The following is a 19,167-nucleotide window of genomic DNA, read 5'->3' as shown; positions in this document are numbered from 1 at the left end:
TTTGAATTCTGAAATGACCCTCTTTAACACAAAATATTCTCATAGGGAGATAATAGGACTTTTAGGAGCCCAAGCTGGAAAAAAGGGAGAATTCAATACAGTGAATCTTTGCCTGTCTTCATATGTACTACAGGGAAAAAAAGAGACTTCTTATTCTTTATACAGTTAAGGGATTTAGAACTTCATGCTAACATTCAGTTGTTGTTTGTAGTAACTTCTTCCTACTGCAGCCAGTGGTTACACTGAATTAAAACTTTGCTCATCTCTGAGTCCAGAACAAATTGGTCCCAGCCCCACTGTTTCAAAGAGATGGGTTTCATCTTAGAGAGGAAGCTTGATTTTGTGAGTGCAATTTTAGGAATAGCGAAGCAAAAATTAGTTCCTCTTCCCCTTGCATTTCATATCTTAAGCAAATATTCTTCAAACCATTAATATATCTGGCTATTCCTTAGTATAACAACAACAGCTACAATAAATTCTTCTAAAATATGTCACCTTTTGTTATTACTATCCGTAATAAGGCTATTTGTCAAGTTATGTATACCGACACATCCCAAACTTATTAAGCATTTCAGTTCTAAATATTCTAGATAAATTGAACGGAGTCAAATGAAATCAATAAAATTGTACTATGTATGCATATCCATTTATTAATCTGAAACTGTAAAAGTGGGAGGACAGGGAACAGATAAATATATGTAATGCTTTACTGTATTTTAGATGGATCCAGGCTTAGAGAAGCACAGAGAGCAGCTAGTGATTGAAGTTGGCCGAAAGTTGGACAAAGCTCGGATGATTCGTTTTGAAGAGAGAACTGGATTTTTTTCTTCTACAGATCTAGGCAGAATTGCCAGCCACTACTACATTAAATATAATACAATTGAGGTACCCATGCTATTTCTCTGCATACTTTCTCATATTTGAAATAACGCCACGAAGATCTGTTTAACAGCATCTTCATCTTAGATTTGTAATAAAATAAATAGCTACAATTCTGTGCTTGCTTATGTGCTTTTAAATCCAAGTTCTGGAGGGGTAGGGGGGACATGATCTGGTATAACATTATAGTTTGTATACTCTTATTCTGTAAGGGAGGGTTCAGAAAAAAACTACTAGTAAGGTAAGATTGACTCTGTGGAAAACACCATTTTATTCAAGACATTTCAGTAATTAGAGTGTTGCAGAACTTGGGATTGTAAGGAGGCGGTGATTTCTATCTTGTTATGTGTTGGTCACAAGCAGCATGGTTTCCACTAAAACCATTTGTCTCATGATCCACGATGGCTGGAACTAATGTAATTAATCGTATAATTTCAGTGCATTTCAGTGGAAAGGAAACATTGAAACCAATGCATACAATCACAATTATTTACATATTATTTGCAGTCTAAAAATATATTTAGTGAATACTGTTTGTATGATTTTGTTACTGATCTTGGACCAACATTTGAATTGTGGCAATTTCAGCTCCCATTTCCATTTCTGACATAATTCTCCAACACCCTATGAAGAACATTTGTGTATGTGTTTGCAGAAGTGATAAGAACTTCTGAAAAGTGTTAGTATTTGTTATTCCATATTTGAAAGACTTACTGTGAGGATCTTTTGCATCTTTGAACATACAGTCCCATTTAGGTTATTTAAAATCAAGTTATTTATGTCCTTATACTTGGACTCAGTCACATTTTAGTATGCACTACATTAAACTTTCAGTTTTTTAAAAAATGGATACACCATTGGCACCTTGATGACTTGACTTTTCAGAAGAATCTTGTCCTGTGTATAGCAAGCTCCTTTAACCAAATTCGAGCCAATGCTTTAAATTCCACAATGTAAAACTAGTATACAGTATATGCTCCCTATGTTCAAAACTCCACATCGCTTTTCAGAATAAAAAAAGGTTTCTTTTGAGTGCTGATGTTGACAATAAGTTCTCCATCTCTACCACTTTGTGTCTAGATTGGCACTATTGATAAATATTCTCAAAGGCGAACCTCTCTTTTTTTGCAGACTTTCAATGAACTGTTTGATGCTCATAAAACAGAAGGTGACATTCTTGCTATAGTGTCTAAAGCAGAGGAATTTGAACAGATCAAGGTAAAAACACATCACCATTTTTTTAAAGGCTTCTTTTCTACACATGGAAAGTGGTGTGTGTGTGTGTGTGTGTGTGTGTGTGTGTGTGTGTTACTGGATACAGGAACGTCTTCATTTACTGCTATATAATGACAGCTCCATGCATCTCTCTGTCTCCATGCACAGTGTTGCACCTGTCAGTTTGGTGAATGCTAAAGCCCACACTAACAGGGGCTTCTTGAGTACAGCTGGCCAGATATACATGATTTAGGCCAGAATCTTATTTTCTAACTAGAGTACATTTTCTAATCCCGGACAACATTCAGTGATGTCTACCTCCCTTGCACAACTGGAAATCCAGTGCAACAAGACTTCCAGTTTCTGTTCTCTCCTCCGTAGCCCCTTTCCATGCTTCCAGAATTTGTTCTCAGGGTTTCCCAACTATCTAGAGCAGATTTTGAATGTGTGCAGAGAGCTGCTGGGGGGCGGGGGAGAAAGAATGGAGAAACCCTGTTACGCAAGCAGATGCCTGCTCATGCTACATCTGATCTCACCCCCAGTTTTTAATTCATTGAATTCACTTTAAAGTGAATAGTCTTAATGAGGAATGCAACCCAGAGGGCTGTGAGTGTTCTGTTCTGGCAGCTCTTCAAGAAACGGGGAAGAGGTTGAGTGTACTTTATAAAGAAATCCTTTCAAGATGAGTTGGAGTTTTACTGGCTAGCATAGTCACTTTCTTTTGCAAAATTAAGAATTTAAAAAAATCAAATCACTGCAATCTCCCAAAGTCTGCTTTGAATCTGGATGCAAATGTTCCTAAATGTTAGGAAGAAAGGCAAAACTGACATTGTGATGAGAGTTTAGATGCCGCTTCAAGTTTATTGAAACCTTAGCCACTTCATTCATTCAAAAGCTGTGGACAAGTGCCAGTGAAGGAAAGGATTTGATGTTAACAAACTGTAGTTCGCTAGTTAACAGAGTGGGGTCTTCTTGATGTGAAATAATTGGGGGATGATTGAGAAATCCTGCAAATGGTTCAAGTGACATTTGTGACTTTTCTGCTCTGCTTTCATATTGAATGAGCTGGTCAGGGCTTAAGGGAAACGGCCTCTGTATGGCTCCCTGCAGGTGCCAAACATTTACCCTCTTTAAATAAGTTTTAGACTAATAGACTTTCAGCAAATCAAAGAATATGTAAATGTATGCTCTGTTTTGCAAGTATGAGTGAAAATTTGAAATACTATGCATTATTCAAACTGTAGATATGAATATTTCTTTACTTGCATTAAGACTTAATCTTATTAACAGTGAAAACCTTAATACCATGAATCATAGTACTTCAGAGTTTTGAGCTAAGAACATAATATGCCACATGCAAACTATATGATTTTAATGAATGCATTTAATGTTAATTCAGGTTGGCCCTAATCCAGAAGGACAGAGGTCATACTCTGGTCAAATAAAAAGGGAAATCTCATCAGGTTGAGGATGGTACGGTCAGAAGACTTAATTTTTGAGGCATATCACATTTTTATGTGTCAATGGCAACCTTAATAAAAGGTGATGCATAATGAAATGCAATTGTGTCATTATTAAGATAGTTTCAATTAAGTTTTATTAAGTACAGTGCTGGGAGACTTGTTTTTCAGAAACTGTAGACTGTTTAAAAACACATTTATTGAGAGATAATTGGCATTTAATTTTCATGTGGAAGATTTAACAAGTTGCACCAGTCTTTTCAAAGTCTATTAATTTGTGTTTCAGGTGAGAGAAGAAGAAATAGAAGAGCTTGAAGCCTTGCTGGGTGATTTCTGTGAACTTCCCGCTCCTGGTGGTGTAGAGAACAGTTACGGGAAAATAAATATCCTTCTGCAAACATATGTTAGCCGAGGAGAGATGGACAGCTTTTCCCTTATTTCTGATTCTGCTTATGTTGCACAGGTATGAATGTGTGCATGTATCCAATGAATACTTACCCCAGAAACACAGAAAACTAGAGGCCCCATGTGTTGAAGCCCATACACATTTGACATGAGATTTGGATTTGAAAAACTAATAGTTTTGTGTGTATGTGTCTCAACCTATATGTAATGCATATGTATATAGCTTATTGCCCACAGAGGATCCTTTTCACAGTTACGTTGTTTGTTGAGGAGCTCTGTGCATCTGCCGTGAAGCTCTGAAATATTGCACAGGACAATGGAAATGTTCTCTTATTTTAGAAAACCTGTTAACCTAACCATTGTCACCCAAGAAAGAAGGGTCAGACTTAGAATATACCCAGTGCTCACTTCTGTGGTTGGTCATTGTAAGGCAAGACTTATCATGGTAGATTATCATGGCTTTCAGAAAGCCTATCCTCTAGGGTTTCAAAAAACTTTGGTTGAAAATTCTTTCTGTATTTTCTTCACAAACTTTGTGCTCTTTGTTGACTAAAAGCTTTTCTATTCAAAGCATTTGCATATCCAAGGTGATGTTCAACCACAAGAAACAAATAAATAACATACAATATGGTAGCATAGATAAGAAGATAAAGCAGCAGTTTTTTAAAAAATTAATTTTTCAGCAAATGACTTATGAAACTAAGTCGCTTTCAGCTTGTTGTTGGAAACTGTAAAGTGAAGCTGCCAGCTGCCGCTTCAAGAGAAAATTACATAATATGGATACTACAATGGAGAAAGACCTTCCTGAACATCCATGTTGGGGCATCATCCCTTCAGAAAGTTCTGTGTGCCCCCAAGGGAAGGCAGAATTAAGTGGCCAGGCCTGGAAGTTAGTGCTGTCAGCTCCTGAAGTTGGAATGAGAATATTTTGTGCCATTTGTTTGTTTTAATAGTTTAAATTGTAGTCTACACTGGGTTTTTGGCCGAAATAAATATGAGCAATTAATGTCATCCATAGTTGCACCGTTCTGTTTGAAACGTATGTGTATTGTAATAGATAAGGAATAGACATAACAATGCAATTTATCACCTGCTTGTACCCTACAGAATGCAGCACGTATTGTCCGAGCTCTTTTTGAAGTGGCTCTTCGAAAACGCTGGCCTGCGATGACATACCGGCTACTAAACCTTAGCAAAGTAATTGACAAGCGATTGTGGGGTTGGGTCAGCCCTCTGCGTCAATTCTCAGTCCTGCCACCGTCAGTCCTTTCCAAATTGGAGCAAAAGAATCTCACAATTGATAAGTTGAAGGACATGAGGAAAGATGAAATCGGTAAGATACAGGAAAAAGCTAAGTCAGTGTGTCTTGACTAGATTGAACTCTATTTCTGTCTTTACTGTTTTGCTTGCATTTCAATCCTACCCTTATCCTGAGGCCTTTGTGGTATTAATTTTAGACTACTGAAAATACTTCTCTGTAATAAAGGCTCACAACCTAAATTTATATTGACTTGCTTGCACATTGCTTTGTTCTTAGAAACATACTAATCCTCCTGCTACTGAGTCCCATGTAGCTGAAATGCGACCTGATGACATGGACAAGGTCTTGGGCCAAGCAATATTTCTCTCTCTGGGCCAATTTAAAAGTTGTTGTGTGATTGCCTCCTTTCCCCACCACTTCCCTTAGACTTCTGGTAAATGCAGATTTGTTTCAAGTTTTATATTTACTTTGCAGGTCACATGCTTCATCATGTGAATATTGGCTTAAAGGTCAAACAGTGTGTCCATCAAATTCCCTCCATTACAATGGAAGCGACCATCCAGCCAATTACACGCACTGTGCTGAGAGTTAGGTTGAACATCACTTCAGATTTCAAATGGAGCGATCAGGTAAAGATGCCTAAAACGTAAAGCCTGGAGAATTTGCTAAGTGACTTGGAATCCTCTGGGTTTAACTCAACACACAACCAGTTAGCATGAATTTTTTTAAAGTAACTTTTCCTTGCCTATACTTCAGATGAGATTGATGTATGGTATATGAATCTTGTATTTCGCTTCACTGAGATCAGAAGCATATTGGTTGTGAAGCTTTGCCTCTAAATTGGCATCCATCACACTGAATGTTGCCAACCACATGGGTAAATTTTAAGCAATCCCATGAATCCAGGGAAACTGCAAAGCATAGCTTTTTGCAAGAAGCCTACTAAGAAAAAAAACTGTTGGTCCCACACATTCTTGCATGGGGACACCTAAGTAGGAGATAGGAGTCTTTCCTTTCCACACTAAATAGGTTCAAATATGCCTTGCTGATGTTAGGCACAGTGGTATTCTGAGACATTTTTACCAACATTTTTTTTATCAGTCGAAATAATGCACCTGCCAGTTTACTTTAATGTGCAGATTGAAAGTCTTAACAGAGCTAGAATAATTTTAATGAGCGTGGATTTTCTTTGTCAACTAGGTACATGGAACAGGTGGAGAGCCCTGGTGGATTTGGGTGGAAGACCCTACCAATGATCATATTTACCATTCAGAATATTTCATTATTCAAAAAAAGCAGGTAAATGTATCCTACACAGCAGTTCAAAGCACATACCACGTAAAGTGGTGGGATAGACTTCCATAAACATCAGTTTAATATAAATGTTGTAATACAATTTTATTAGGTATCCAGTATCTGTCTGAATTTTGTTTTCAGATTCACATGCTAAAATTGGCTTTCTGCATGATCATTCACTGGCATCACTTTAAAAATAAAATCTAATAAAGGATTTGCCTTTCTGGTGTGTCTGAAAGAACAATTACTTGCAGATGAAAAATCAAATATGTGACGCTACCTTCTATTACAGATGTCAATACAGATTATTACTAGCTACAGTTCCATCAAAAGAAATCACTTAATAAGCAGGAGCCCAATCCTATTGTGTTAAGCCATTTAGTACAGAATCTGTCTCTAAAGCCCAAAGAACCAAAAGAGGAATTGCTTCTCTTCTGTTTTACCGTGTGTTTTATGAATATAAACAGATGCAATAAGCTTGGTTGCTTATGTGTATTTCATTTTTTTGCATTTACATGAAAATACAGAGCAATATAATTTTTGCCACCTGGAGAGTGATTATTGTAGTGTATGTGTGTATTTTTTACATTTATTTTTACCATAGGTCATTGCAAAAGAGACTCAGCTGTTGGTATTCACAATTCCCATTTTTGAACCACTACCATCCCAATACTATATCCGGGCTGTATCTGATAGATGGTTAGGAGCTGAGGCTGTCTGTATCATCAATTTTCAACATCTGATTCTACCAGAAAGACATCCACCTCATACAGGTAACAAAGGAGAGCAGCATTCCTGCACAATCATAGGTCATTTTGATTTCCAAGGCTATCGGTCGTCCTAAAATGATATGCATCATTGTTTATGTTTTTTCCTTCCTCACTTGTTGCTAGTTTAGATTGTCAATACTTTGCAACAGTGAAATCTATTAGCTAATCTTCAATGAATCTTTGGAACTTCTCTCTTAGCTGCAGCAAATTGACTTATGCTTTACAACATTTTTCTCTAATTGTCTCTCAGTGGAATTTTCAGTATTTTGTGCCATTAGGAAAAATATATTTTGTCCTTAAAAGAGAGGGATAATATTTTTTCTTCACTATACTATTTGTTTTATCTAGGAACTAATACAGGGCACTACTTTCACATTATTTTATTCATTCCCCACATTTATTAGTCACAAAATCAAAAACAGGTGGCACATGCATTTGTTTGCTGCTTCTAGGTTTACCAGAGAGATATAACATCAGTGTGCCTATTATTGTATAGACTTCTTTTGTCATCATCCCTGTTTAAAATCCAGTATACTTAGTACATTCAGAATGTACATGTCTGGAGCTGACAGCTCCCTGTTTTTGCATGTATAAATTCATACGTGCATAGGATGTGTTTAGCCATTGTTGTGCTGTACCTAAGCTGTCTGGCTAAACATGTGTACCCTATTTATCTAATTGACTGATCAATGAGTGCTATTCAGAAGAAACAAAAAGATATTTACACATCAGCAGATAGGGGACCTCCAGGATTTATGGTAATTGACTGCCATTCCCATCTGGTTCCTCTGAAACAATGAAGTGTACAGAGGTCCTGCTAGACAAAGATCAAGAAAAGGCCTTTTCTCCCTCTGACAGATCCCAAGAAATCACAGCATTAGCAGGGAATGATGAAAGAGTTCTGAAATATCTATGAAAAGTATGTTGTGAATATTAAGTCCTGCAGCTTCAGCAGATTTTATGGCTCTCCATCCATACCTTACTGTGAAGCATCCTAAAAAGAGGCACTGAGATCTTGAGCCAAACGTAACTTCAAAGAAAGCATCTGTGTAACAGAATCGATGCAAGTCCTGACTAATTTAATAGAAGTCCAATCCAGTCTTGTTATATACATATCAGAGCTTCAGCTCTCCACAGCTCATAATTGTTTGGCAATCAGATATTTCCAGAATGTTCTATATAATCCTGTTGTTTTCTCTTGAATTTCTCGTTGCATTTTTTAAATATAATTGGGATATGGTCTATCCTGATCAACCAATCAAATATTCTGTGGTGATTTGTCATTTCTTTACTATGGCAATAAAGCAGGCTTCCTCAACCTCGGCCCTCCAGATGTTTTGAGACTACAATTCCCATCATGCCTGACCACTGGTCCTGCTAGCTAGGGAACATGGGAATTGTAGGCCAAAAACATCTGGAGGGCCGAGGTTGAGGAAGCCTGCAATAAAGTTAACAAACTGCCTTTGCTTGGACTAATGTTGTGGTCTTAGCTTCACCTCTGCTTGTCCATAAAGTGGGCCCATTCTTTTGAAATGTTGTTTTTCCCCACTAGATATTAAGAAACTTCTGTTTATTTTGCTTTGTTGTAAAGAAATGCAGTTTCCCTGTAACACCAAAACATCAATCCTCTGCCACACGCCTTGCCATGTAGAACAACTTTGAGATTATCATAATTCAGACCTGCACATGTGAATAGATTTTTAGAGGTCCAAATATGGGAGATCTGCCATTGTCCCATTTGTATCATTTTTAGGCATAGGACATAACGGCCATGTTCAGACATGAAGTTAACTATGGTTTAGCATTAAGTGAGTTTTGGGCTTCTACATCGCCTCTCCTCCGGTGGAGTCATGAGCAAGACATGGAAAAATTGGGAGAACATTGTAGGGGAACCCATTGGAGCAAGTTCCCTCCACTCAGTTTTGGTCAGTTCCCCCATTGTAGCCCCTAATAACACAGCCCCCCCCAAAAGAAAACCTATATTGAGAGGGATTTGAGGGGTGCATGGGATTGTAAGGAGAAAGAGAAGTGAAGTAAGTTATGTGAGCTGCCTTCCATTCATGCAAGTACTGAGTTCTGTGCTTTTGTACTATTAAATCCAATTATACATCACTGTTTCTTTTTTCTTCTTCTGAATCCCCCCCATCCCAGCTGTATTTTAAGACTTTTCTCTTAGTAGAACTGCTACTGTATAAGCAGACACCTGTTTTTTCAAGGCTTTGGGTATCCTTTTCCTCAACCACAGTGTTTTTCTCCATGATTTAATTATAAATGATGGGTTGCATTTACTTTGATATGGCAGATTTTGATCTAATTTCAATAGGTTTGAAAAGACAATGTGGACAGTATCCTTCACAATCTGGTTCATATATTATGTGTTTTCCAGGGGTTTTGGTGCTGACGTTATAAATGATGCGATGCTCCGTGTTGCAAGCTTAAATATATACTAATCGTAATTCCTCAATTTTTAGAATTACTGGATCTCCAGCCTTTACCTATCACAGCTTTGGGACGTCCTGAGTATGAAGCCCTGTACAAATTCACTCATTTCAACCCAATTCAGACGCAGATATTCCATACACTTTATCACACAGATTGTAATGTTCTTCTTGGAGCTCCAACAGGCTCTGGGAAGACAGTTGCAGCAGAACTGGCTATCTTCAGAATTTTCAACAACTATCCTACATCCAAGGTTTGCAAAAACATTTATTTTCCTGAGAAATGTTTGCTTTTTTATTCTGCTTTTTATTAGTTCTGAACTTGCCATGCAAATGGACAGTGCTATTGTGTAAGAACACTTCTTTCTTATCTGAGTGTGTTCATTAAAAAATGTTTTACCACACTTGTGAAATGGAAAAACCACTACTAAATATGAATATTTTTGTTTCCAATGAATGAGAAATGCAAGGAAGTAAACGCAATATGTTGTAGTTGTTTTAAATGTTCTTATTAATTATTTTAAACCTACAATATGTCTGTGTGTTCACACTTTTTCTTGCTTCCTTTGGCCTTTGTCTTGCAGGCAGTGTATATTGCTCCCCTGAAAGCGCTGGTGCGAGAAAGAATTGAAGACTGGAAAATTAGAATTGAAGAAAAGCTTGGTAAAAAGTAAGCTTGCTTTTTTAACATGGTCAGAAATAAAACTTTTTTTGTAAAAAGAAAGAAAGAAAAGAAAAGCAACAACAATCCTGTAATACCTCATATTCAGATAAAGGTTAGCTTCCATATCAAGAGAATTGTCAACAGGTAGCATAAAAAAAAAGAAAGTTGTGTTCTTCAGAACTTGTTGTCCTTTGAGAATTCTGCTGTCTTTACAAGACAGCATAACTTGTACGTGACAGTAAAAGTTGTAAAACTTGTAGAGAATAAATTCCTGAAGAGTATTTTTCTGAAGAAAAGTATTTTTCTGAAGAATATTTCTTCAGGCTCAGGATCCTCTCACTATCAAACATACAGAGAGAGAGAGAGAGAGAGAGAGAGAGAGAGAGAGAGATCTTAGCCCAGCAGAAACTTCCTGTACATTGATCTAGCATTAGCTAAGAATCTGTATATGTGATAAATGTTCAGATATTATCTACACACATCACACCTTGAAATCACTTTATAATAGGGATGACTTTATCAAAATCATGACTAGGGTAGTTAGAAGATCTGCTGCTTTTTCAGCATGGATAAGTAGGGTACTGTATTAGAATGAATATTGTTTTTCCCTACTGACCGCTAGGCTACCACTTTCATAACAACTCCAGCTTTGATCTTATCTGTAAAAGGAGCTGCTACAACTAGAATGGAGATTGACTACTTTCCATTTTCAGCTAGGGTGATGGATTAGGAAGTCAGCCTTGGGATCCTATTGTTGATTCATCCTAGTCAGAGACAGCAAAGGGTTTGGGGTTTTCTGCATGTTTATATTAAGGGTTAATGTTATGGCCCTACTGTCTACTCCAAAACGGATATGAATCTGTGTTGTATTGCTTCACAATGACCATTTGACTCCCTTTACAGTGTTGTGGAGTTGACAGGGGATGTGACTCCTGATATGAGGTCAATTGCCCAAGCTGACCTCATTGTTACTACACCAGAGAAGTGGGATGGGGTCAGCAGAAGCTGGCAGAACAGAAGCTATGTTCAAAAAGTTTCCATTCTCATCATAGATGAGATCCATCTGCTAGGTGAGCATCGTTTTCACCGTTATTATTGCTAGAATTGAAGTGTGCTCTGGCATTGCGAGTTGAACTTTAAAGAATATTGATGTCTGTTTTCCTTTTCCTCCTTTCCTAGGGGATGAGAGAGGCCCTGTGCTGGAAGTTATTGTGTCTCGTACTAACTTCATCTCATCTCACACAGAAAAGCCTGTCAGAGTTGTTGGTTTGTCGACTGCATTAGCTAATGCTAGGGATCTTGCCGATTGGCTAAATATCAATCAGGTATGCAAAAGACATGAACGCCAGTTGTTTTTGAGAGGAGGAGCACTCTGGCCTTGGTTTGGGGATAAAAACAACCTGAGGCATGAACAGTGAACCATTTATATGTTTTCTCTTTAGATGGGGCTATTCAACTTCAGGCCGTCAGTGCGCCCAGTTCCGTTGGAAGTACACATTCAGGGCTTCCCAGGCCAGCATTATTGTCCTCGTATGGCTAGCATGAACAAGCCAGCATTTCAGGGTATGCAACCAAAGATACAACTTTATTTTTATAAGTCTGTGATAGACAAATTGTATTATGTGTTGTTGTGTATCTTCTTGGTTTGCTTTAAGAAGAATGTTTGTTTGTTTGTTTGTTTGTTTCAGCAACATTATCCAGCTTCAGGCCTTGTACATTAAAGATGCTAGTACCACACATGTCAGTGGAACTTAAATGTATTTCAAACAGAATAATTGAAATTACTGTTCACATTTGACTCTGTGTAAACATTTTTCTATTAATATTTTAAGATTTACAACATAAAACCTTTTGTGGTATTAATTCAGTAAGAGATTTGCTCCTCATGGAAGCATTAAAAAATTGCAAACAGAAGTTGCATGTCAAGCTAAGCTTGCATAATTCTGATTTCAGGGCAATAACCATAAACTTCAGAATTTTCAGTGTGCCCAAATATGTCTCTGTTTTCAATTCTTTATTCTTAAACTGGCAAGCGGGATAGATTTAAGAACCACCTTCATATTTTATTGAAACATGTTCTGTGTACGTTCCATAAGGAATATTTATTATATCAATTAAAAAGAAGTCCCCAAATAAATTTTGTGATGTGAACTGCTGTTGATTGTAAGGCGACAGTTGTGAGGTGACTTTTTAGCTGATCTAATTAGCCTTATGACAGAAACTAAGTATTGATTGGGGACTGGAGACCAATCTTGGCAGTTCAGATTATTTACACCTCAAGGAGGAGTATTGTAGAAAAACACTAATGAACAATAAATCTGTTCAGAGCTGTTCAGCTACACCTGTTCCAGAAGCAACAAAAATTCATTAGCTGTCAAGCTTTCTTTAGGCAATAGATATATTGATTTCTATATGAAGACACAATATTTACATTGTCTCCTATCATACTTATGTGTACATGCGTTGGTTTCCATTTGCAGAAATGTTTTGCCATGATTTATCCTAAAATTAAGTGGAACTTCAGAAGACTGCATGAAGGGATAAAATCATTTTATATTCAGCAAATCCTTTAGCATTTAAACAAGTATGTGGTACATATTGATAGTATCTGAAACAGTAGCTTGGTGCTCTTAAAACTTTGGCTGATTGATCAAATTGCTATAGAAATTTGATTTATAGAGAGGTTTTCTTTACACTTGTTTGATATAATATGGTTGTGAATGTGTCAACATTTTCCTTTATAATCTCCATTTCACAGCCTATAAAATTTTGTTGCCAGCTGAAACTTCTCATGCTCAGCAAGAAAATACTTAAATAATAAAACTGGATTGTTTGGCTTGTCTGCTTTGGTATTTGAAGTGCAAAAGCACAACAAAACAATAATAAAAATACCAATTTAAGTCACAGGCAGTTTCCATTCAAATGAATCCATGGCTGATGTAAAGGGTTTGTGCAAGGATTGCTGACTGAAGGAAATACATTGCATTGTTCTGAATTTCTGGTTTTCCACAGCTATCAGGAGTCATTCTCCAGCCAAACCAGTTCTTATATTTGTATCATCCAGACGTCAGACTAGACTTACTGCTTTGGAGTTGATTGCTTTTTTGGCAACTGAGGATGATCCAAAACAGTGGCTGAATATGGATGAAAGAGAGGTATACATTTTCTGTTAATTGAATTAGGGGGATTTCTGTTTTTCTCTTCTGTCCCCTCCCTCCCAATTTGTTTTTACCACCCTTCCATTTTATTTGTTTGCTTTTTTTCTTCAACTTGACATCCTAGCATTCACAACAGATCTCAAGGATAGACTAAACTTGCACAGTGTGCTCAACTTCTTCTTCCTTTAGATTCCCTCTTCACTGGGACAGGATGAAATCTTCCTGTAACAAATGAAGCAAGCCAGCATAGCATAGCTGTGATTTAGCAGCTGTGTGCTCCACCTACAAAAACCAAAAGGTAGCAGCAGCTATGGGAGTTCGCTCAATGGGAAGCTGGAATGCCCTGCACTGCAGATGGCTGGGAGAGTTATTCCAGAATTTCTCATTTATATACATTCCAACGCCATCAACATTCCATAAGTCCCTGGAAGCTCACTTGTCCTTTCAGGGCTGCTTTTGGAATGCTTAAATTTTCCCTTTTAATTTACAAAGTTACACACTTCTCTGTGCCTAGGGAGTCTCCTGAGTTGGTAAAACTTGCTGCCCTCTTTATGTAGGCGGGGGCGGGTCGTTTGCTTCAAAACTGATGATTTACCTCTGATGCTCCCCAACCTGTCTTCACGTTTCATTGAGTGAAATGTTCTGAGCACCCTATTCTTAATAGTGGTGCACGAAGGGTTAGACTTCAATTACTAGTTAGCTATGTTTTTTGTTGTTCTTAGGTGGCTTGTGGTGTGTTACACATGGTACTCTAGAAATCATATTCAATTGGCAAATAGCAACAAATGATTCAGATCACATATTCAGTATGGTCAAATTCTTAAGAATAAATTGTCACTTAACAGTTCCCATTTTGTATTATGAAAATGACCTTGTATCTCTTAGCCGTTTAGCTAAATGTCACATCTTCCCTTGAGCATTCTAAAAATTACAGAGTGTGTCCTTAGATGGTAAAGTCTTTAAAATTTTAACTAAAGCAGTGTTAACTATAACTGTCATCAGTGATTTAATGCAGCATTGTTACTGGACATGATTATTTTTAGGAAGGGTGTTTGACCTCCAAAGCCAAAGCATGCTTACTTGGGAGCAAGTCCCTGAGTTAAATGAGATTTGTTCTTTAATAAGGGCACTTGTGATTGCGAGCTTTGAGTGCTAGAAATGTTGTTGTAAGCAATGGAACTTATGCTGCTTGCTGAGGTTTGGGTTTTAAAGAGACTAAGCAGAAGTATTTATTTAAAAGGTCCACAGACCGTTTGATTGATAGGATATTAATTTGGGAAATTAAATCAATTTAAGAGGTATTTATGTAAAGGTGGTATGCGGTATAATGATGAATGTGGTGTAATTGAAGGAGAATTAATTTGGAGTAGAACATGGGTGGAGAATTCACTGGGTGCGTAAATGGATTGAAGAAGAACCATTTTAGAGATCTTCTGATTGGAAGGGGGGGGGACATTTTGCACAAGCTCAGAGAGAGACAGTGCCCGGGGTGCCAGGAATTTTGAGAACATCCGATGCAAGCATATTCTTCCAATTCCAAGGTGTGAAAAAACTGCTCATCAGCACCACAGCACAAAAATGTTGGCAGTTAAGTATGGCAATTGTGTAAAAGAGGAGGAAAATTGTCAGGAGGATACTTGTGAAATTAAAACATCCCAGGGGTCCTGTTGCACCATGAAAGCAAATACAAATATTATTGCATAAGCCTTCTATAAGCCATCATCAGTTGCATGAATTGTGCAGGTGTTGGATATTATTTATGCATGGGTGTACATGAGATAGCACACACTGATACCTAGCATTTCTATTCATAGCACATTTCAGTGCTCATACTGCTTCACGTACTTTCAACATCATCATAATCTTTACAACAGCCCTGTAACCTAGGCCAGTACAGTATTATTCCCACCATGGGCTGAACGGTCCAATTCACATACAGTGTACAATACATTTTGTGACTGGCCATGCATCCCGTGGGAGTCATTTTGTGGCTGTGGCCATTATATTTTAGTGAGCCTTTCATTCTTATCCACAAAGCAAAGAGGAAACTCGACAAACTCTGTTTCAGTGCTGCTGCTTCCTCCTCTTCAATGAAATCAGCTGAAATACCTGAAGCTACATAAGAGAAAATGAAATAGAACAAAATTGCAAAGAAGATAGCGTCAGGTTCACAATGGTTATTACTGATTTGACACTTTAAGTACTTAAGTTTGTATCTCCTGAGTTGCAAGTGATATAGGCCTTTAGGTTTTAACACATTCCTAAGGACAGGAAAAACTACTTGACAGGGTGTACAGTGCATTGGGAGAGCTTCCTTAATATCCAAACATTTTTAATACAGCACACGATCATCTGAATTGTACTGTAGCATAAGCAAGGAGAAAGAGGATTCATTGTGCAGATGTTGTTGATAAGAGAGAGGCTTATGTGATATCTACAGTGGCCATGGAACAGAACTGATGGGGGCAAGATTTTTGAGTTGTGAGCTAATAAAATAGTTTCTACTTTTGAATAGTTCTTAAAGTAGAGACTACTTAAGGACATTCAATTATCCAAAGGCAGTTAAGATTTAGGAAATGGCTGACAAACCTTCAGAAGCAATGTTAGTCTTAGAAAGATTTTTGAAATCACTGGAAGGATTCTAGAAGCTTTGACATACAAATTCATAGACATCTCTGAAAGTTGGTTGGCTTAAAATCACCTTTTTGACTTTTCATTTATTTAGGTGTTTTGAAGCCAAGTGATCTGCTTTTACCAAATTCTTCTTCAATTACAATTTTAGACCTAAATTATTTTGGCTAGGAGGTGGTTATAGGTGTCTTATTGAACAGATGCAAGTTGTTTGGCCCCCATGAAAAGTTTCTACCTTCCACTTTTCCACTGAGCCAGTCCTCAGAAAATCACTGTACGGCAGCAGTAAGTCAGGATAAAAACTTTGGCAGGCCAGATGTGGTCTGTAGGCTTTAATGTTTTCTGTTATTGTTCTAAAGTCTCCTCTTCTTCCACCTTAGTTGTGAGAGTTCATGTAAACAATGTTATTTCAGAGCATCAGTACCTCCTGTGAGGGCAAATAGATTTGTAGATTCAGTATCTTCTTCAGGACAGACATCATTTGGCATAGTTATTTCAGACTGATGGACAGAACTAAGCTTCCTAAAGCAACATATACATCAGAAGGCTCAGTTTGGTCAGAATCAAGTATACACTTCCAGAGATAATGCTAAATACATTATTCCTGGTAAATGAGCCACCATAGCTGCTTCCAGAGATAATGCTAAATACATTATTCCTGGTAAATGAGCCACCATAGCTTCTAGAGGGCTGTGACAATTTGTGTCCTGGGCTTTTTAGACTTGTCTACCCATGTACTATCTGAAACCAAAGGGGCACATTGTTTGCCAGATGTGAAATATATTGGCATTATTTTCAGCTCTCCTACCCTACTACAGGTGCTGGGAGCAATTGTAGGAGATGACTAATACTGTCGCTTTTTAAATCCCAGTTGATTAATCCAGGTCAGTTGCCTTTTATTACATTCTTTTTAAGAAAACTCTTCAGCTGATGATTGTAGACGGAGCTGCCCATTCAACACAAGGCCTGAAACACCTATATGTCATGCTGTCCCATTCTGAGAATATCCTGTGTTGTCTGTTGCCTGCTAGAGCACAAAAGAGATAGAAAATTGCTAGGTGTGTCACCAGTTTGAGCAGTCCAGGCTATCCTGACAATTTGACAGATCTAGCAGAGACAGCCTTATGTAAGTGTTACTCGTGTATACCAGCTAGAGTGGAACAGCACTTTTAGCTTTGCTCCAACATCAGCTCATCTTTCTTAAAGAACTGTGTGTTTTGTGTGACTGTCTTGCCTGTATAAAAAAGCAAATGTGTGAGGTTCTCTTCTGGCGTGAGGCCTTTGTGCCACTGGGAGCCCCCTCACACATTAGCTTTTTGTGTGTCCCCACACTGGTTTGTATTTGTGTTCCCTACACACAAGTAACACATGCTTAGGTCATAGTAACCAAAGCCAGATGCAAGTGAGCAATGTGCTCACAGTACTGAGAACAAACTTTGGTGCCTCGCATTCTTACATCAAGGGAAACAGTCATATTTTTTTTCTGTTTAAAGGGTCTATGACAGTTTCCCTGAAGATTCATGTTTTGGAAGCAATATTAGTATAGCCTCACTAGACACAGTAGTGTGATTTGCTTTGCTTTTAATGTATTTAATCACAAGGTTTATTTTTTTTTTTTTTTAAATAATATTTATTGAAGTTTCCAAAATACAGAAAGAGAAGAAAAGAAATTATGAAGATACATTCAGAACCTTATTTTCAAACATCCACTTTCTGGGACTCCCCCCTTCCCCCACCCCTACTGTATTCCCCTTTCATATTGTTGTTTCCACAAGTTCTATTTCTGATTTAAAGCACAATTTATATACCCCATTGTTCAAATTTAAATTTATACAAACCTTATGCAACACCCTTGATAAAAAAAAAAGCAAAAGATCTCTCCCCATAGCCCACCCCCTTTTCTTTCCACAATGTCCCCCTTTTTTCCCATTAAAGTAAAAGCACACAGAATAAAAGTATAAAAAAATAAAAAATATATTAGAAAAAAGAAAACCAATTCAGAAAATAGTTGCAAGCCTTTGGATTCTAATTCTCCCTCCCCTTCCCCGGTTTAATTTCCCTTATCCTCCAATCTATGTTTCCAGCCTGGAAATCTTAAGTCCATCAATCCCATTTTTCCCCCAACTCCTTGCAGAATTATTTCCCATTTCTAGGATTACTTTCTTTAAAAATTAATTCCTAAATCTTTAAAAATGTCAAATTATAAAATTCCCCCCATTGTTCTTTCAAGGTTATAGTCCAGCTTCCTCTTGTTCCGCTGCTAAAACTTTCTTATTCAGAAGTTTAGTAACTCTACATGGGTTGTTGTTATTCAGGAACAAAAACTTGCGTTCAGTCCCTTCCTTCTTCAGTAAGGTATTCTGTTGTCTCCTTTTAGTCTAAACACCCTGTAGACAAGATTCAGTTTCCGTTTTGCAGCTTTCCCAGGAGATAACCAGTTCTGTGAAATTCCGGAGTGTTGTATTTTTCCCGGCTTACGCCCATCTTTGTAATGTCCCGAAACTCCTCTAGGGGGGTTGTTGTAACTTTGTTTCCAAAAATCCGATTGTTCTCCGTATTTTCGCCATTTTGTATTCAAGTCTTAACAAATTATATCAAGTTGTAACAAATTTGACCAGCAAGGTCCTTGTAATAAAATCCTCTTTAATATTCCGACTTTGACAGCTACTTTGACAGCTGTCAAAATCACCGGCTCTTTTCACCAGGCTCACTCCTCAATCGCCCCGGTTCCCAGGGAGGGGGGTGCATTTTCCTTCTCCTTCAATTCTTCCTCCAGCACAATTCTTGTACTTTCCCATCATGGAATTCTTAATTTAGCAAAGATACCGTTCTTTTTGGGCCTTGGCTTCCCAATCCTTGTTTTAAAATGTCTACAATAGGGAGGGGGACTGACTTCCTTTTTAGATCCCCCCCCGCTCGTCTCAAATCCCAAAAATTTTTCTTCTTTTAAACCCGATTTCCAATTTACTCACGGGTTGTTGTTAAAAGTC

General features: G+C 37.6%; 1 protein-coding gene across 1 annotated transcript in view; it reads left to right on the top strand.

The window, feature by feature from the left end:
* The window catches only part of ASCC3 (activating signal cointegrator 1 complex subunit 3), a 216,673-nt gene that overhangs the window by 130,158 nt on the left and 67,348 nt on the right, over positions 1-19,167 (top strand). Inside the window, exons 18-30 of the mRNA XM_083608265.1 lie at positions 721-885; positions 2,011-2,097; positions 3,841-4,017; positions 5,067-5,292; positions 5,695-5,849; positions 6,421-6,519; positions 7,121-7,289; positions 9,758-9,978; positions 10,309-10,394; positions 11,292-11,458; positions 11,568-11,713; positions 11,831-11,951; positions 13,401-13,543. Of these exons, the coding sequence (XP_083464391.1) occupies positions 721-885; positions 2,011-2,097; positions 3,841-4,017; positions 5,067-5,292; positions 5,695-5,849; positions 6,421-6,519; positions 7,121-7,289; positions 9,758-9,978; positions 10,309-10,394; positions 11,292-11,458; positions 11,568-11,713; positions 11,831-11,951; positions 13,401-13,543 (1,962 nt within the window). The remainder of the gene's footprint in view (positions 1-720; positions 886-2,010; positions 2,098-3,840; positions 4,018-5,066; positions 5,293-5,694; positions 5,850-6,420; positions 6,520-7,120; positions 7,290-9,757; positions 9,979-10,308; positions 10,395-11,291; positions 11,459-11,567; positions 11,714-11,830; positions 11,952-13,400; positions 13,544-19,167) is intronic.

Source organism: Podarcis filfolensis, assembly GCF_964270895.1.
Source record: "Podarcis filfolensis genome assembly, chromosome: 3".
Classification (NCBI taxonomy): Eukaryota; Metazoa; Chordata; class Lepidosauria; order Squamata; family Lacertidae; genus Podarcis; species Podarcis filfolensis.
The sequence above is the reverse complement of the archived record's forward strand: the minus strand, read 5'-3'. Positions and strand labels throughout refer to the sequence as shown.